General features: G+C 41.2%; 1 protein-coding gene across 3 annotated transcripts in view; it reads left to right on the plus strand.

Annotated features, from left to right (window-relative positions):
• Positions 1 to 19,670, plus strand: part of sptb (spectrin, beta, erythrocytic) — a 118,692-nt gene that overhangs the window by 78,437 nt on the left and 20,585 nt on the right. For all 3 annotated transcript variants that reach the window (XM_034194863.1, XM_034194864.1, XM_034194865.1), the window contains 6 exons: positions 4,811 to 4,941; positions 8,239 to 8,443; positions 12,535 to 12,758; positions 12,897 to 13,047; positions 15,515 to 15,759; positions 19,419 to 19,557. In XM_034194863.1, coding sequence (XP_034050754.1) covers positions 4,811 to 4,941; positions 8,239 to 8,443; positions 12,535 to 12,758; positions 12,897 to 13,047; positions 15,515 to 15,759; positions 19,419 to 19,557 — 1,095 coding nt within the window. The remainder of the gene's footprint in view (positions 1 to 4,810; positions 4,942 to 8,238; positions 8,444 to 12,534; positions 12,759 to 12,896; positions 13,048 to 15,514; positions 15,760 to 19,418; positions 19,558 to 19,670) is intronic.

Genomic DNA, 19,670 nt, shown 5'->3' on the forward strand with positions numbered 1-19,670 from the left:
CTACAGTGGGAAGGAAAAACTCCCTTTTAACAGGAAGAAACCTCCAGCAGAACCAGGCTCAGGGAGGGGCAGTCTTCTGCTGAGACTGGTTGGGGCTGAGGGAAAGAACCAGGAAAAAGACATGCTGTGGAGGGGGGGAGAGATCGATCACTAATGATTAAATGCAGAGTGATGCATACGGAGCAAAAAGAGAAAGAAACAGTGCATCATGGGAACCCCCCCCACAGTCTACGTCTAAAGCAGCATAACCAAGGGATGGTCCAGGGTCACCTGATCCAGCCCTAACTATAAGCTTTAGCGAAAAGGAAAGTTTTAAGCCTAATCTTAAAAGTAGAGAGAGTATCTGTCTCCCTGATCTGAATTGGGAGCTGGTTCCACAGGAGAGGAGCCTGAAAGCTGAAGGCTCTGCCTCCCATTCTACTCTTACAAACCCTAGGAACTACAAGTAAGCCTGCAGTCTGAGAGCGAAGCGCTCTAATGGGGTAATATGGTACTACGAGGTCCCTAAGATAAGATGGGACCTGATTATTCAAAACCTTATAAGTAAGAAGAAGAATTTTAAATTCTATTCTAGAATTAACAGGAAGCCAATGAAGAGAGGCCAACACGGGTGAGATATGCTCTCTCCTTCTAGTCCCCGTCAGTACTCTAGCTGCAGCATTCTGAACCAACTGAAGGCTTTTTAGGGAACTTTTAGGACAACCTGATAATAATGAATTACAATAGTCCAACCTAGAGGAAATAAATGCATGAATTAGTTTTTCAGCATCACTCTGAGACAAGACCTTTCTGATTTTAGAGATACTGCGTAAATGCAAAAAGGCAGTCCTACATATTTGTTTAATATGCGCTTTGAATGACATATCCTGATCAAAAATGACTCCAAGATTTCTCACAGTATTACTAGAGGTCAGGGAAATGCCATCCAGAGTAAAGATCTGGTTAGACACCATGCTTCTAAGATTTGTGGGGCCAAGTACAATAACTTCAGTTTTATCTGAGTTTAAAAGCAGGAAATTAGAGGTCATCCATGTCTTTATGTCTGTAAGACAATCCTGCAGTTTAGCTAATTGGTGTGTATCCTCTGGCTTCATGGATAGATAAAGCTGGGTATCATCTGCGTAACAATGAAAATTTAAGCAATACCGTCTAATAATACTGCCTAAGGGAAGCATGTATAAAGTGAATAAAATTGGTCCTAGCACAGAACCTTGTGGAACTCCATAATTAACTTTAGTCTGTGAAGAAGATTCCCCATTTACATGAACAAACTGTAATCTATTAGACAAATATGATTCAAACCACCGCAGCGCAGTGCCTTTAATACCTATGACATGCTCTAATCTCTGTAATAAAATTTTATGGTCAACAGTATCAAAAGCAGCACTGAGGTCCAACAGAACAAGCACAGAGATAAGTCCACTGTCCGAAGCCATAAGAAGATCATTTGTAACCTTCACTAATGCTGTTTCTGTACTATGATGAATTCTAAAACCTGACTGAAACTCTTCAAATAGACCATTCCTCTGCAGGTGATCAGTTAGCTATTTTACAACTACCCTCTCAAGAATCTTTGAGAGAAAAGGAAGGTTGGAGATTGGCCTATAATTAGCTAAGATAGCTGGGTCAAGTGATGGCTTTTTAAGTAATGGTTTAATTACTGCCACCTTAAAAGCCTGTGGTACATAGCCAACTAACAAAGATAGATTGATCATATTTAAGATTGAAGCATTAAATAATGGTAGGACTTCCTTGAGCAGCCTGGCAGGAATGGGGTCTAATAAACATGTTGATGGTTTGGATGAAGTAACTAATGAAAATAACTCAGACAGAACAATCGGAGAGAAAGAGTCTAACCAAATACCGGCATCACTGAAAGCAGCCAAAGATAACGATACATCTTTGGGATGGTTATGAGTAATTTTTTCTCTAATAGTCAAAATTTTGTTAGCAAAGAAAGTCATGAAGTCATTACTAGTTAAAGTTAATGGAATACTCAGCTCAATAGAGCTCTGACTCTTTGTCAGCCTGGGGTTGTTCTTATTTTCTTCAATTAGTGATAAGTAGAAAGATGTCCTAGCTTTACGGAGGGCTTTTTTATAGAGCAATAAACTCTTTTTCCAGGCTAAGTGAAGATCTTCTAAATTAGTGAGACGCCATTTCCTCTCCAACTTACGGGTTATCTGCTTTAAGCTACGAGTCTGTGAGTTATACCACGGAGTCAGACACTTCTGATTTAAAGCTCTCTTTTTCAGAGGAGCTACAGCATCCAAAGTTGTCTTCAATGAGGATGTAAAACTATTGACGAGATACTCTAACTCCCTTACAGAGTTTAGGTAGCTACTCTGCTCTGTGTTGGTATATGGCATTAGAGAACATAAAGAAGGAATCATATCCTTAAACCTAGTTACAGCGCTTTCTGAAAGACTTCTAGTGTAATGAAACTTATTCCCCACTGCAGGGTAGTCCATCAGGGTAAATGTAAATGTTATTAAAAAATGATCAGACAGAAGGGAGTTTTCAGGGAATACTGTTAAGTCTTCTATTTCCATACCATAAGTCAGAACAAGATCTAAGATATGATTAAAGTGGTGGGTGGACTCATTTACTTTTTGAGAAAAGCCAATAGAGTCTAATAATAGATTAAATGCAGTGTTGAGGCTGTCATTCTCAGCATCTGTGTGGATGTTAAAATCGCCCACTATAATTATCTTATCTGAGCTAAGCACTAAGTCAGACAAAAGGTCTGAAAATTCACAGAGAAACTCACAGTAACGACCAGGTGGACGATAGATAATAACAAATAAAACTGGTTTTTGGGACTTCCAATTTGGATGGACAAGACTAAGAGACAAGCTTTCAAATGAATTAAAGCTCTGTCTAGGTTTTTGATTAATTAATAAGCTGGAATGGAAGATTGCTGCTAATCCTCCGCCTCGGCCCGTGCTACGAGCATTCTGACAGTTAGTGTGACTCGGGGGTGTTGACTCATTTAAACTAACATATTCATCCTGCTGTAACCAGGTTTCTGTTAGGCAGAATAAATCAATACGTTGATCAATTATTATATCATTTACCAACAGGGACTTAGAAGAGAGAGACCTAATGTTTAATAGACCACATTTAACTGTTTTAGTCTGTGGTGCAGTTGAAGGTGCTATATTATTTTTTCTTTTTGAATTTTTATGCTTAAATAGATTTTTGCTGGTTATTGGTGGTCTGGGAGCAGGCACCGTCTCTACGGGGATGGGGTAATGAGGGGATGGCAGGGGGAGAGAAGCTGCAGAGAGGTGTATAAGACCACAGCTCTGCCTCCTGGTCCCAACGCTGGACAGTCACAGTTTGGAGGATCCAAGAAAATTGGCCAGATTTCTAGAAATGAGAGCTGCTCCATCCAAAGTGGGATGGATGCCGTCTCTCCTAACAAGACCAGGTTTTCCCCAGAAGCTTTGCCAATTATCTATGAAGCCCACCTCATTTTTTGGACACCACTCAGACAGCCAGCAATTCAAGGAGAACATGCGGCTAAACATGTCACTCCCGGTCTGATTGGGGAGGGGCCTAGAGAAAACAACAGAGTCCGACATTGTTTTTGCAAAGTTACACACCGATTTAATGTTAATTTTAGTGACCTCCGATTGGCGTAACCGAGTGTCATTACTGCCGACGTGAATTACAATCTTACCAAACTTACGCTTAGCCTTAGCCAGCAATTTCAAATGTCCTTCGATGTCGCCTGCTCTGGCCCCCGGAAGACAATTGACAATGGTTGCTGGTGTCGCTAACTTCACATTTCTCAAAACAGAGTCGCCAATAACCAGAGTTTGATCCTCGGCGAGTGTATCGTTGAGTGGGGAAAAACGGTTAGAGATGTGAACGGGTTGGCGGTGTACACGGGGCTTCTGTTTAGGGCTACGCTTCCTCCTCACAGTCACCCAGTCAGCCTGCTTTCCCGACTGCCTGGGATCTGCCAGGGGGGAACTAACGGCGGCTAAGCTACCTTGGTCCGCACCGACTACAGGGGCCTGGCTAGCTGTAGAATTTTCCACGGTGCGGAGCCGAGTCTCCAATTCGCCCAGCCTGGCCTCCAAAGCTACGAATAAGCTACACTTATTACAAGTACCGTTACTGCTAAAGGAGGCCGAGGAATAACTAAACATTTCACACCCAGAGCAGAAAAGTACGGGAGAGACAGGAGAAGCCGCCATGCTAAATCGGCTAAGAGCTAGTAGCTACGCAACCTAGCGGATTCCTAAAAACACACAAAGTGAATAATGTGTAAATAATTTAGAGGTGATTCAGCAGAAGGAGTGCCTTAATTAAGGCACCAGACAGGCCATGAAGCAGCACAGGTAACGCACGACAACAGCGAACGCACGACAACGGTGCTAAAATAAAATAAAAATCGACTAAACACGCTGTGGAGCAGCACAGGTAACGCACGACAACAGTGCTAAAAAAAATAAAAACGAAAGCGTTAGCAAGCTAGTTAGCTTGCCAACGCTGATGAAAGTTAGCTGATAAAAGTGCTCCGTCGCGATGTTTCGACCGTTAGAGGTCTTCCTTAGGCGTTGGAGCACAGTGAAAAAGTTAAAAAAAAAGTAAAAAAGTCTTGAAAAAGACTGTTAGTTCAAAGTCCAAAGCAGCAGGTAGCAGTCTCTGTGTAAACAGTCCCAACAGAGAGCCAAAATTCTGATGCAACGTCTCTCCATCCTGTATTGGGATCCTTTTTTCCCCATAATTCTCCCTGGTATCTATCTCCTGCTCCTCTTCTGTACCTTTTTCTCCTTTCACACCGCCATCTGTACAGGATGAGCAAAGTGCCATGCTGGTTCTGAAGCGCCACCTGATCCTCAAGCAGGCAGTAGGTGACTACGAAAACTCCATCCAGAAGCTGGCTGACCGTGCCCAGAAGATGCTGGCAGAGGAGCATCCTGATGGGTTTGTACTTTCATTGTTTGGTGTAAAGCCGAAAGAGGAAAAAAAAAGATGTCCGACAGACTATAGGATGGAATTACAGAGGTTCAGGTTTAATTTGAGAGTGTTATCATCTAAATCAGGTGAACAGTGTGAGAATTACAACATGTTTAGTGTTTTTTGTTGAGAACCAAAAGTAGTTGGACGGTTGGTTACTCAGACGTTTCCTGTCCAGTTGTGTGTTATTCCCTCATGGCTGGATTTACAAGAAAACAGATAAAAGTTGTCAAATTGTGTCCAAGTGCTGCATTTGGCTGCTGTTAAATATCAATATCAATCCTAAAAAATTGTCAGTGCCAGTAAAGCAAACCATCATTAGAAAAACAAGAATAACATTAGTGTGTCTGCATCAATAACCCCTGGGCAAAATAGAATATATGGTGGTATTTATTCTCAAATGGTGGTATTTATTCTCAAAGTGAAAACAAGTCTTTGTGACATTTTGTATTTATTGATAAAAGGAAATTCACTGACAATGTTGGAAATGTTTGTGTATCATTACCACAAGTGTAATGCCAAGTGGCTGCAAAACTGAAGATTGTGAATAAAATGTAAATAAAATGGAAGTGTAAATAAAAACAGAATACACAAAGACAAGGTATTTAATGTTCAAACTGATAAACATTATTGTTTTTGTGCAAATATTTGCTCATTTTGAAATGGATGCCTGTAACACATTTCATAAAAGGTGAGACGGGGCAACAAAAGACTGGGAAAGTTGATGAATGCTCAAAGAACACCTAATTGGAAACAGGCGAGTGTTTTAACTGGGTATAAAAGGAGCATCCGCACAAGGCTCAGCTGTTCACAAGCAAAGATGGGGTGAGGATCACCACTTTGTGGACAACTGTGTGACAAAATAGTCCAACAGTTTAAGAACAATGTTTCTCTACATTCAACTGCAAGGAATTTAGAGATTCCATCATCTACAGTTCATAATATAATCAGAAGATTTAGAGAATCTGGAGAACTGGAGGCTGAAAACCAACACTGAATTCCCGTGACCTTCGATCCCTCAGGCGACACTGCATTAAAACCAACATCATTGTGTAAAGGATCTTACTGCATGGGCTCAAGAACACTTCAGAAAACCATTGTCAGTTAACACAGATCGTTGCTACATCTACAAGTGCAAGTTAAAACTCTACCATGCAAAGCGAAAGCCATACATAAACGCCATCCAGAAACACCGCCGCCTTCTCTGGGCCCAAGCTCATTTGAAATGGAGAGATGCAAAGTGGAAAAGTGTGCTGTGGGCTGATGAATCCACATTTCAAATTGTTTTTGGAAATCATGGACATCATGTCCTCCGGACAAAAGAGGAAAAAGACCATCCAGATTGTTATCAGCGCAAAGTTCAAAAGCCAGCATCTGTGATGGTATGGGGGTGTGTTAGTGCCCATGGCATAGGCAACTTACACATCTGTGATGGCACCATCAATGCTGAAAGGTACATCCAGGTTTTGGAGCAACACATGCTGCCATCCAAGCAACGTCTTTTTCAGGGACGTCCCTGTTTATTTCAGCAAGACCATGCCAAACCACATTCTACACATGTTACAATAGCATGGCTTCATAGTAAATGAGTGTGGGTACTAGACTGGCCTGCCTGCAGTTCAGATCTGTCCCCCATTGAAAATGTGTGGTGCATTATGAAGCACAAAATACGACAACGGAGACCCGGGACTGTTGAACAACTGAAGTCGTACATCAAGCAAGAATGGGAAAGAATTCCACCTACAAAGCTTCAACAATTAGTGTCCTCAGTTCCCAAACGCTTATTGAGTGTTGTTAGAAGGAAAGGTGATGTAACACAGTGGTAAACATACCACTGTCCCAACTTTTTTGAAACATGTTGCAGGCATCCATTTCAAAATGAGCAAATATTTACACAAAAACAATAAAGTTTATCAGTTTGAACATTAAATATCTTGTGTTTGTGGTGTATTCAGTTGAATATAGGTTGAAGAGGATTCGCAAATCATTGTATTCTGTTTTTAATTTACATTTTACACAACGTCCAAACTTCACTGGAATTGGGGCTGTACTTTGTAATAAGTGGCCATGCGCTGATTTGTCATTCTGACGCCATTCTGCATGATTCTGGCTATGTGTGTCAGGGATCTAAGAGCTAATGCAATCTGACACTTGACCTAAGCTGACCATGACCTTCACCCAGGTGATTGACCTCTAGCTGACCTTGCTCAGGCAATTGTGGAATCCACTTCCATATGTGTGCCACATTTAGTCCAAATTGTGTTTAAAATCAGATTACTTGACCTTGACCTTTGTCCAAATGAATTCTTTAAGGGCAGTTTTGTCAGCAGTCTTCGCTGACATACCAAGTTTGGTAGAACTCAGTGTAATGACATGGGAGAAGAAGAACAAAACAAACAGACAGACATGACTTTAACTCCAATGACTGACCTTTGGTAAATCTGACTTTGCCTGGATAATTATGGAACCCATGTCCATATGTGAGCCAGATTTGGTGCAAATTGATGCAATTTTTTTTTTATCTTAGACTTCACTTACCTTGACCCCAATGATTGACCTTTCACAAATGTGACCTTTCTGGGCAGTGATGGAACCAACCTCCATGTGCGTGCCAGGTTTGGTGCAAATTACTATGGGGAGGACTTAAATTTTGACTTTTGACATCAGTGATTTTTACCCTAATGATTGACATTTGGCAAATTTGACCTTGCCTGTACATTTGTGGAACCCACAACCATATGTGTGGCAGGTTTTGGTGCAAATCAGAGTGAAAAACGTGTTACAATGGCATTGACCCAAATAACTGTCCTACAGTAAATTTGCTCTTGCCTGGACAATCCGAGAACCCACCTCCGTACTGTGTGTATGTGCCAAGTGTGGTAGGACCTGCGAGTAGGGAACAAACATTCATGAAAATTCATGTTCAAGGGTGTGTCTATGCATTATTATTTGAATTTAGATCATGTTGCAGAATTTGTTTTCATTTCATGACTAACAACATATTTTTTTGTATCAACAATATTTTTTTTATAAAATACTGATTTAATGTCATGAAAAGTTCACTTCAGCAAATCCAGTGTTTTACCACAGAATGTAAATCACTGGTAATTTTAAAACCGAACGAACAAGCAAACAAAAAAGACACATTAATCCCCAACACCATTTGCATATCATCATTTCTGCATCTATTTACTGCACAGCCACTTTTTTCCTCTCTTTGTGATTGTCTTCTTTTTTTACCATCCTCCTTCACCGTGTCTGCAGTGAGGACATCATCAGGCGACAGAGCCAGGTGGATAAGCAGTACGCCGGTCTGAAGGAACTGGCCGCGGACCGCACCAAGAAGCTGGACCACACGTACCACTACTTCCTGTTGAGCCGCGAGGTGCAGGACTTGGAACAGTGGATTGCAGAGCGAGACGTTGTGGCCTCCTCTCAGGAGAACGGCCAGGATCTGGACCATGTCACGGTGAGGGAAAAAGCATATGCACACCACCGTGGAGGGTCTGAGGCAGAAGCGCATGAAGTCCACTTTATTAGGATTTGGGAAGATGCAGTGAGTGAAAGAATGAATAAATGGGTACATAATGAATATCACCTCATTAGACATTAGTTAAGTTTGAAACCCGAGGTCAATCCAAAAAGAACCTTTGTATGGCTTATGCATATCTCAGAGAACATCTGAATACTGCCACCTGTAGGACGGCTGTCTGGACGTGTTGAAGGAAATATTAGTCCAGGGACAAAGCAGCTTTTCAGTACAACTTCAGGGTACTAAACAAAACTTAGAGTCCTGCCTCAGTATACCATGGCCTTCACAAAAACAGATGATAGCCTTCTCAGACTGGCTGCTACAGTCAGGTAGGGGTCAATGAAGGATTACACAGGGGGCAACATTTAAAAATACCCCAATCATCTTGAAAAGTATACAGTACCCGTCAAAGTCTGTTACGGGGTAACATATGCCATATGTCGTAGAATCCAATGGACACTGATCTTGTTTGACCATTACTTTAGAGACTAAGTGTCCAACACAGTCAAAACTGTTCCAGATCAAAAGTGGCTTCAGGATCATGGACTGTAATCATGTCATCACATGCATGAAGGAAAGTAGGAGCGGGTGTTCTTGAAGTTGTTACATGTATCTTATCTTGTTACATGGAATATTCTTCTCATCACATGCATGATGGAAATTAGGAGCGGGTGTTGTTGAAGTTATTTGTAGCTTGAGATTAGCTTGTTTGGCACGGTCTTTCACTTCTAAAGCTTAGCCTAGCATAGCAACAGTGGGCATTATGCTGCCGCTGCTTGATATCAGTCTAATTTATATAACTGTCTTACCAAGTGAAATTTTGGTGGTGGTCATATTCATTGGAGCAAAGTGGTCAGTGCACTTGCTTCCAAAACAGAAGGTTCCCATTTCAAGGCCACCTGTACCCATTCTCCATGTAATGTGGAGTTGTGTCAGGAGGGGCATCCAGTCTAAAAGTTGTGCCAAGTCAATATGTACATCTGCTCCAGCAACCCTGAGCAACAAAGGCGAAGTTGAAAGATACTTACTAGTACATGCTTACTAAAACTAGAGGGCTAGTTTCACAAAACTGACAAAATTTAGTTTCTCCTGAAATCCAAGCATTAGCCTATAATATCGGTTTATTTTAGAAACGTCTTTTAAAATTACAGCTCATGTTAATCAAGAGAACATATTTGTCTGGGGGGGATTCCATAAGGAATGTTTTCTTTTTAATGGCCTCTGCAGGACACGCCTGTGAATATGCATGAGCTTTTGAAAAGATCGCCGGTTACCTTGATGCGATGCGTGACGCTGACGTCTGTGAAATGTCTTGAAAATCACTCCAGAGGTGTTGTCAGGTTTCAAAAACAGCATTTTGAATTTTAGAAGTGTTTATTTCTCGCTACCTTTTACATAATATATGAGAAACATCTGCAATTTACACAAATGCTGCGGTTTCAGACCATTTTTCGCAGTGCTGGAGGAGGAAAGAGAGAGAGAAGCCAGAGAGGGAGAGAAGCCAGCACATGTCACTGTATCTCTCTACTCTGACTGGCTGCCACCATGTGCTTCCCATAATGCTTTGCGCAAGTCCGGAGAAGTTCCCACGTGATGTAAGATATTGCTGTCATCAGCCCAGTCTCACGTTTTTTTTTTTCATCCTCCCGTCACGAAATTATTCAAATTTTCATGACAGGTTTTTTTTTAACTCACGATTACTAACCCTACTCCTACCCCCAACCTTAACCTTAACCATAACCTAACCTTACTCCGTCCCCTAATCCTAACCATAATCATTTTTAATTTGTGCTCCCACGACGAACATTTTGCACTTTTCGTGACAATGTGACAAACCAATAGATTAATGTATATTTTGTGTTGCTGAATCACGACAATCCGTGAGACAGGGTTGCTGTCATAGACTGTATGGGTCTCAACCATCACTGCTGTAAGTTGCTCGAGTTTGTCTGTTCTATTTTACTCTTCTGGGGAACTTTTAATTATTTTTTTCTAGACAACACCCATTTTGATTGTATTGCTAATGTCATACAGGGTGACCCCAAAAAAACTGAACCCACAAAAACTGGAATAAATCCTACAAAGGTCCAGAAAATTTCTTGAAATTTGCTGCCGTTAAACTTCAGTCTGTGTACGATCATCAACCAAAGTTTCAGTTATCTTGGTCATTTTTCATAAAAGTCACGTTCTTTCAAAATTTTGCTCCAAATGCTCCAAAGTGTTGGTGAAATAGGCCTCCAGGCAAAATGTCTTATCCTTGGTTGACCAAGACATGTCTGGGAAGACTATTGTTTCAACTGTCAAAGGTCCAGCTGGACCTTTGTAGGATTTATTACAGTTTCTGTGGGTTCTGTTTTTTGGTGGTCACCCTGTATCCCTGAAGGCTAATAAATAAAATTATATTGGTCCCCCCCAAAAATTAGTTTATGCCTTAAATCTTAAAAAGCTTAATGGTGCCACAGCTTTAACTGGGCATTTCAAGAAGGTGATAGGTCGCAGCTAATGCTGTGTTTACACATAACGACGACAAGTAACGAATGCCACGAAGTACACATTCTTGGACGCTGATCATGAATGTGATGATTCGGGGCAGAGGCGTCAGGTGTCCTCAGGAACTGCTGCAACCTGTTACCACACGTTACGATTAATGGCACGTGTTGCTGGAGAATTATCAGGAACCATTACGCACGGTCAAGAATAATGTTCCGCGTTGTTGCGCGCTATTGCGCGTAACAGCGCATCGTTAAGTTCTGTCACGTTGTGAACGAGGTGAATTGTCTCCACACACACCCATATTCATCCAACCGAATTCAGATCGCTCCAGTTTTTCAGAAGAACTTTGTGACTGCATGCGTATTTGGGCTCTGTGCCATGGAGTGGCGCAGAGAGGAGGAGACGGACAGAGCCAGATGTGTGGTTTCATGCGGCTCTTGTCTCGCGCATTTTCCCAAACATCAGGCACATGCAGCAGGTGGAACACTTGCAGGAGCGCGCTGAAGAGCACTGAAATGAGACTTTTAACCGACTTGGTGTCAGCAATCAAACTGAATGCGGTGCAGTAGGGTTTAATTGTGCGCACGCTTCTTCCTCCGCCGGACTGGAGGAGGTGCAGAGATGTCTGGCTGCACGTGAGTCTCCTCTCGTTCATCTGGTTGCTCAGACTCAGACTTGTTCTCCCGCTCATCGGTACAACAGCAGGTGGAACACCTGCAGGAGCGTCCTGAGGAGCTTCAGCAGGAACTGTGGAACGACACTTGAAGCTGAGTTTAATTGTGCACACGTGACAGAAAACTGATTTGTCGTGCGCGCAGTGAAATGTGACGCCGCGTTACAAGTCGTGTCAAAACTTGACAGTTTCCGTGTCGCTTCGTAATAACGTGTGACAGTTTGGGCTCCAACAACCATCACAGGAACCACTACGAACGTTGTCACGTTCTATTAAGGATCAATACTCATCAAGACGGATCAACACGCTCAGTTGTGACCTCCACGACATGAGACGAAATGAGGGTGGTGTGTGACATTTATGGAAGATTTTTTGACAGACAAAAACTTGCTCCACGAATATCAAGAATATCACGCACCAACACGCACTATTAAGAAACCTATTCAGATGCGTTAAGTCACGTTAAGAATGTCAGGAATGTGTCACGAATGACAGAAAAATGACATTTGTAACGCGTCTTGGTTATGTGTAAACACACCTTAAGGAAGGAAGCATAAAAGTGTGTCTTCTGCAATCAGCAACATTGTTTTCTTTTTGTACAACTTTTGTCTCTTTTGTTTTTCTCCGTTTGGTGAATACTTGATCACAGAAAACGTGCAGTTTTCAGATATCTTACTGCATAATTTCTTTCTGTTTAAGTAAAAAAAAAAAAACCTTTTCTTTGGCTGCCATCTGTGCTTGCAAATTACTCTGCGCAGCTTTAAATCAAAATGCAAATCCAACTAGCAAACAAAAAATGCTAATTTTGACTGCGCGCTAACCTTTGCTTCTTTTGTCTCACTTTCACTTGAATGTGTTGCAGATTCTGAGAGATAAGTTCCGTGAGTTTGCAAGGGAGACAGGGATGGTGGGTCAGGAGCGTGTGGACATGGTCAACCAGACAATCGACGAGCTGATTGAAGCCGGTCACGGCGAGGCGGCCTCCATGGCGGAGTGGAAGGACGGCATCAATGAGAGCTGGGCTGATCTACTGGAGCTCATCGACACCCGTGCTCAGCTTCTCACTGCATCTTATGAGCTCCTCAAGTAAAGAAAGAATCCATGCCCTTGTGATTGCATGTCTATCCCCCCACAACCCCCCTTACAATGCAATGGCTAAGTGAAACCAGAAGGCGTTTTGGTGCAACACTCGCACAAAATACTGACTGTTCTTTTTGTGTTAAGGTACTTTGATGATGGGAAAGAACTGGTTGCTCAGATCCACGACAAGCAGAATGAACTACCTGATGATGTGGGAGAAGATTTCAGCAAAGCAGAGTCCTTCCACAGAATGCAGGCCGCCTTTGAAAGAGACATCACTGCTCTCGGCAGACAGGTACAGCGCAGGCAGGAAGCCTGTTTTCCTCGCAGGACGCACAGCAGGGAGTGGCCACAAAGCAAAGTTTGATGATTTTTGTCCAGGGAAAGATTTTGAGGCAACTGAAAAGTTTTCTCAAATGAACCTTGTTATGGGGATGGAAAAACTCCGTTTAAAAAGGTGAAATTAGTTAAAACAAACTTAGAACATTGGATGCATCAAAAGGGGTTGGAGGTGTATGTGTGTATTCTTCAACATTTAGGTATCTCCAGAGTTCATTTTAGTTCCATCACAATCAGTATCACGTAGCCTTTCAATCCACCCCCCTATTGACCCAGTCCCTTTGTCTTCTCCCTTTTTCACTTGGAGTCACCACAGCAGATCTGATATGGATCTGCATCTGGACCAAAATTTCAAATTTCCAAAAATTTATTTTTTGTATGTAAATAAGTATAAACACCACATCCAATATAAATTGTATTCTAATCATACTAAATATGGTTGTTCATATTCATACATTGTGTGGTTAAGTGATAAATGATTCAGTTCATTAAGTGTTGCCATGTGTTCAGTATGAAGAAAAAAATCTAATTATGAATTGAATTATTCTTGTATTTCAAACATTTGACAACAGAAATAATTATTTTCTTAAATGTTGAAAAGGTCACTTCCTTAACTACATGATTTGCATTATGTTGAAACAAAATTTGCAAGCACTCAGTACATGAATTTAAAAAGCATCTTGGGGAAACAGAAGGATGCATTGGCGATATTTTTAACCGCCATCTTGGATATTGGATGGATGGATGGATGGATGGATGGATCTATGCTATGTTCAGAACTCTTGGAAGCTTGGAAAGACAATTTAATTTTCAATTTATTAATTTATATAGCGCCAACTCACAACAAAGTCGCCCCAAGGCGCTTCACACAATTCATAACAACACAAAATAATTTAAAATCCAAATTAAAATCAAGAAAAGCACAATAAAAAGATAAAACACAGTACAATAAAAAGAAACTACGAAGCAAACACAAAAACAAATTAAATTAGTAATAAGACAGTCTAAAAAAAGTGGGTCTTCAGTCTTGATTTAAAAGTCCTCCGTGTCAGACTGCCTAATAACTGCAGGTAGATCGTTCCAAAGAGTCGGACCACGGTAGGAGAAGGCTCTATACCCCCCAGACTTCTTGTTCATCCTCGGAACACACAGAAGCCCTGTGCCCTGCAAACGCAACAGCCGCGCAGGCACGTAGGGCTTAACCAAGTCCGCCAGGTAGGAAGGTGTCAGTCCGTGAACAAATTATAAACCAACAATAAAACTTTAAAATCTGACCTGACATAAAAAGTCCCTACTTTCGGAAAAAGTGCGTTCATGAGATTACCTCGGAGTCAACTATTTATCCTGTCACAGTAGAGCTAGGCTAATGTTATCTTTTGGCCAAAATGAAATCATCAGATGTTTTTGCTGATGTGTGCTACTAACTTAACTAATTGTACACAGATTATAGGAGTAATTTTTAAAAATGTATACTTTATTAAACTTTATAACACAATTATACAAAACAACATCAACATAAAATATAACTGGGTAGCACATTATTAATAACTATTTTGCTTAAACAATGTCCATTTTTTCCCATTTTTGTCCATTTTTGACTCCTGTAGTCTTAGCCTCTGGGTTAGTTTTTCCATTAGGAATATGTCCTCTATCATTGTTATCCAATGATCCTTTGATGGCACAAGGAAATGTGCCATCAAGGGAGTAAGCTTAAAATTTCATTATAAAGATGCATTTTCAGCATTAGCAACATTTTTGTCTAACCAGTCGCAAGCGCGGCTGCCGTGGCTGTGACGTCAACTCAGAATCCTCGGGTTGCTCCCTTTTCTCACGAGTTTAGGAGCTTAATATTTGGCCCAACTGAGCTTTCAAGACATTTTTCTCTGAGCTGGAGGAAGAAATCTCAGACCTTCCAAGTGTTTTGAATGCAGCACTATTTTGGTAAAAATTTATACATGTAAAATACAATATATATATATATATAAATAGCACCAAGGATAACACTTAAAGTATGAAACACACTTATTTTCAATGTGGTCCCTCTGTTGACGGCCATATTGGATTTAGTATTTTTTGTGTGGGCAAAACTGAAAATTAAATATGATAGTTACATTATTAGAATTGTAGTTTGTATTCTATTTAGCATTTATATGTATTTAAAGGCAGACATATTATTTCATAAATATAAAATTTTGGTAGATAGTGGGTCTGTTTCAAAAGTTGTAGTTAGCAGCATTTGCCCCCCCAAATGGTAGTTATGAGTTCAATTTAGTAGGTCTGACCCATAAAGTGAAATGACAAGCACAAAGTTAAAACCATTTTGAAATGGTGATTACTCAGTTTTGATCCAAGTGGAAGGCACAAGTTTTTAAAGGAACCTCTTTCTATACTTCGTCTTATTGATATGAATGATTGGTTTGCAGGTGCAACAGTTTCAGGACACGGCCACGCGGCTTCGCGCCCAGTACGCCGGGGAGAGGGCCGGTGCCATCCAAGCTACGGAGACTGAGGTGGTGGAAGCCTGGAAGGGCCTGCTGGATGCCTGCGACGGGCGCAGAGCTCAACTGGTGGACACGGCGGACAAGTTCCGCTTCTTCTCCATGGTCCGGGACCTGATGGCCTGGATGGAGAGCATCATCCAGCAGATAGAGACGCAGGAGAAGCCGAGGTGAGCGCAACTTTGGATTTCACAGTCGATTTAATATCCTTTCTGAATATATTTCAACACTGACTTCTGCAGTTTCTGACTGTAAGAGGCTTGATTTATTTACTTTTTCTAAAGGGAAATCAGATTCAGGCAGCTGAATAACAGCGGTAATTTGTTCTGCCTTAAATCATTACCCTGTTGGGTTTTTGAGCTGCACTTAATTAAGATTCATTTCAGTATAAACAAGCCTCTGACAACACAGAGCTTTTCAGGGGGAGATCAGTTTTGCCTGATTATTAACTGTATTTACAGTGTCAAGTAACAAAACTGATACAGATGTATAATAAAAAGCTCAACTTGTGATACACTGAGAGACAGAAAAAACTGGAGCGGTTGCAACAAGCCCTTCAATCATATTAATCTCAATCCATAGCCATTTTAAGCATGTGCATGATTTTATTAATTCATTTTAAAATTGAGGTCTATGCAATGTTTCATGAGAAACAAACAAAAACGCTGAAAAATGTCTGTTCTCAGAATGTTGATGAAAAAGACACTCGGTGGAGTGGCAGATTGTTAGATGACAAGAAAATATCTCAAACATACATCACTGATTTTTTTTTTTTTTAATAGATTTAGTGGAGGGTTACATTGTGGATTAAATTTGTAGCAGATATGGATCCAGTCAAAATACCTATTTTTAAATATCTCAATCAATGTTTTTGGAGCGATTTGTGCAACCTTACATCAACATCCATACTTTAATTCAGTTAAAATGCTGGTGGGAGCGCTGTTTCACCAATTGGGGATATGAAAATGTTACTATTAATTTTTGATTTATTTACTTCCTTTACCCATCACCACCCTCTCCATCAAATGTGAATCAAATCAAATGTTCCCTCCTTGGTGGAGGTCATTATGTAAGAAGGTATGAGATTGAAAGCCGACACCTCGTGCCACCACAGTCGTGACAAGTTTTGACAGATGACTCTGCTGTACTGTTCTGTTTCACTGTGCTGGAAACTTTGAGCACTTGTCCTCATGCCAGGACATTGGACATCGTGTGGCTGAGTTCCCAGTCTGCTGCAAACTATTCATTCTCCGTGAGATTGCAAAAGTGGTAGAACAGCTGAGGGCAGGTAAAGATGGAGCACTCTGTAGTATCTGGGCTGAAGTTCTTCAGGCAGGTGGAGATGCTATTCACCTTTTATTGTAAGCAATCTTTGCTTCCATTTGGTAGACAGGTATCACATCAACAGATAATAAGAAATGACTTGTACTTTCGAGGGCCATTCTCAGTAGGACTCAGTGCCAGCTGCTTGCTGCTCAGTGATCAGAACAGTCTAGTTGTTTCAGTCATCCATCTTCCATACCCTAGCTCTGTGAGTCATCATCAGAACCAAGAGTGACTATTGGCTGGAGCTCTTTGCTGCTTATGATGATTTTTTGCAAAGGATTTATTTTTAGGATAGGGGGTCGTTTTGACCGTTGGGGTTTTTCATAATTGTTGTGTGGCCTTGCCTTGCAGTGTGGAGCGCCTTGGGGCAACTGTTTGTTGTGATTTGGCGCTATATAAGAAAAAAGTTGATTGATTGAAGTTGATTGATTTGAGGTGGATCATCAGGTTGCTTGTGGACTATTTGCAAGATAAGTTACTGGACATTGTAATCAGCCCATACATAACCACAATGAGTGTTGTGTAGATTTATGGTGTTCATCAGGGATGTGTTCTGGTTCCTACTTTGTTCATTGCTTGCCTGGACTAGGTACTGGCAAAGGTTGTGGAGCTCAGTGCCTTTGTTGGTGAGAAAAGGTTTACCAAACTTGATTTTTCAGCTGATGCTGTGATCTTTCTGGAATCAATGGGTGCCTGATTACTGCACTTGAGAAGCCGAGACAGGAGTTGGAGTGTCTGGGTTTGCAATTGTCCTGCATCAAGAGTACAATCCAGGCTTTCACTTCCTTCCTGTAGTCAGGCACCTAAAGATATCTCCTTTTTAGGAAACTGTCAAACTTGTTGAAAGATACACTTAATCTCAGCAGTGACATTCCTGCCACTGTGTCCTCAGCTTGTACAATTGAAAGTTTCCTGGGATGAGCATGATTCAGGAGGTCACTGGACAGAGGTGTTTGGCGATATCAGTGCTTACACAGAAGAATAAAGGTCTAAGTCTTCAGGGTCCCTGTGCATCCAATGTTACTTTTTCATTGTGAGATTCAGGCTCTTACTCAGTGTCTAAGGTGATAACTGGATATCTATGGTGCTAGGTTTTGCCAGAGGATCCTTGGGTAACTTTAGAATGACTTTCAGTCAAATGAGTGGCTATTTATGGAAACTCAGATGACATGTACTACCTGCATTGTAAGAAAGTGCCAGGTGTAACATCATAACTGCAATGGTGAGTATGGTACAACAGTGTGACCTCAGTACAGAGAACAGACTAGATAATTTAAGTCCAAAATTTCTGTCTTCAAAAACAGGAATCAGTCCAAGGTAAAAAAAAAACAACAACAACAAAACAAACAAATTAAAAAACAAACAACAAAACCCCAATTAAATTAAATTAGATAAATATGGGTAAGTACAGAAGTGCCCATTAGGACCAGGCTGATGGGAAGATGTGGAACACGGGCTGAGATCAGTTCAACAGAGGTGACAGGTTTTCAAGGGAGGTGACAGAGGGTTACGCAGAAGCAGGCAAAGGTCAGTAACAAAGATTTCTCATACCAGATGATCAATCCAAAACAGCAGGGAAAAGTCAGGAATGCAGGACAGCAGCAAAGGTCTATCTGTAACAGCAATGCATTAACATGGAATATAACAGGAGACACTGAAAACATGAGGAAAATATTTAACAATCCACCCGCATGGATGAGACAGGGAGAACCTAATATACTGTCTCAGAAAACGACAACGGAACAACTGTGGCAATTACGCTGATTGAAATACACGTGAGACAGGATAGTGCAGAGAAAGGACACAAGGGAGCCAGAGACCAGATAGAAAGGGAGAAAGGAAGTGAACCCAGAAGCTAGAGAATAATGAAACACAGGAATTATAATATGCCAGGGAGTATTTACAATGGAGAATTAACCAAGTAACATAGCGAATAATAACAGCACAAGGAGAATGATACTAGAGACAGAAGAACATGGAGATCAAACTAAAACACCAAAATGTGACCTATGACACATGTCCAGTGGAGCGCTTTCCTAAGCATAAACCATTGTGCAGATGCTTCAGTATTGAGGATCCTAGCAACTGGAAAAGACAAAGGGAAAACCCACGTATCACCTAGCTGTGGCAGATACAAGGCTAGATATGGGAGGTGATGATGGACCAGTGGGCTGCCTGGTGGTTGCAAATTAGGAACAAGATTTCAATTTCTTAACATAGTTACTATCTGCAGTATGAATGTATTTGGGCCAAATTGATTTGCTTCTGTTTAAACAATGATTAGCTGTAGCTCAACAGTCACACTAAGATTTTACTAAGGAAATTAAAGAAATTAAAACCATTTTTTTTTTTTACTGAAATGACTTATTTCATTAAAATATTAATACAGTCTATATGGTGTAGATTGCCTTACATACATGGAGAACTGTCTGCCAGATTGCAGTTGTAATGCCAGTACTTACCAACAGGGGTTGATAAAACTTCATATCCTCCCCCACATTAGGGATGTCTCATCAGTGGAGCTCCTACAGAAGTACCACCAGGGGATCCGCTCAGAGATTGAGGCCAGGGGAGCTAAAATCACTGACTGCGTAGAGCTCGGCAAAGCTCTGCTGACACGCAAACACCGAGACTCTGCTGAGGTGAGGCTTCATCAGGAAAGACAGCTTCTTTTCATCCACACATGGCCCTCAAATTGCTGCTTTCATTAGATTTAATTACTTTTCTGGGAGTGATTGTCCTTGTCTGGCGCAAT

Source organism: Thalassophryne amazonica, chromosome 19, assembly GCF_902500255.1.
Source record: "Thalassophryne amazonica chromosome 19, fThaAma1.1, whole genome shotgun sequence".
NCBI lineage: Eukaryota > Metazoa > Chordata > Actinopteri > Batrachoidiformes > Batrachoididae > Thalassophryne > Thalassophryne amazonica.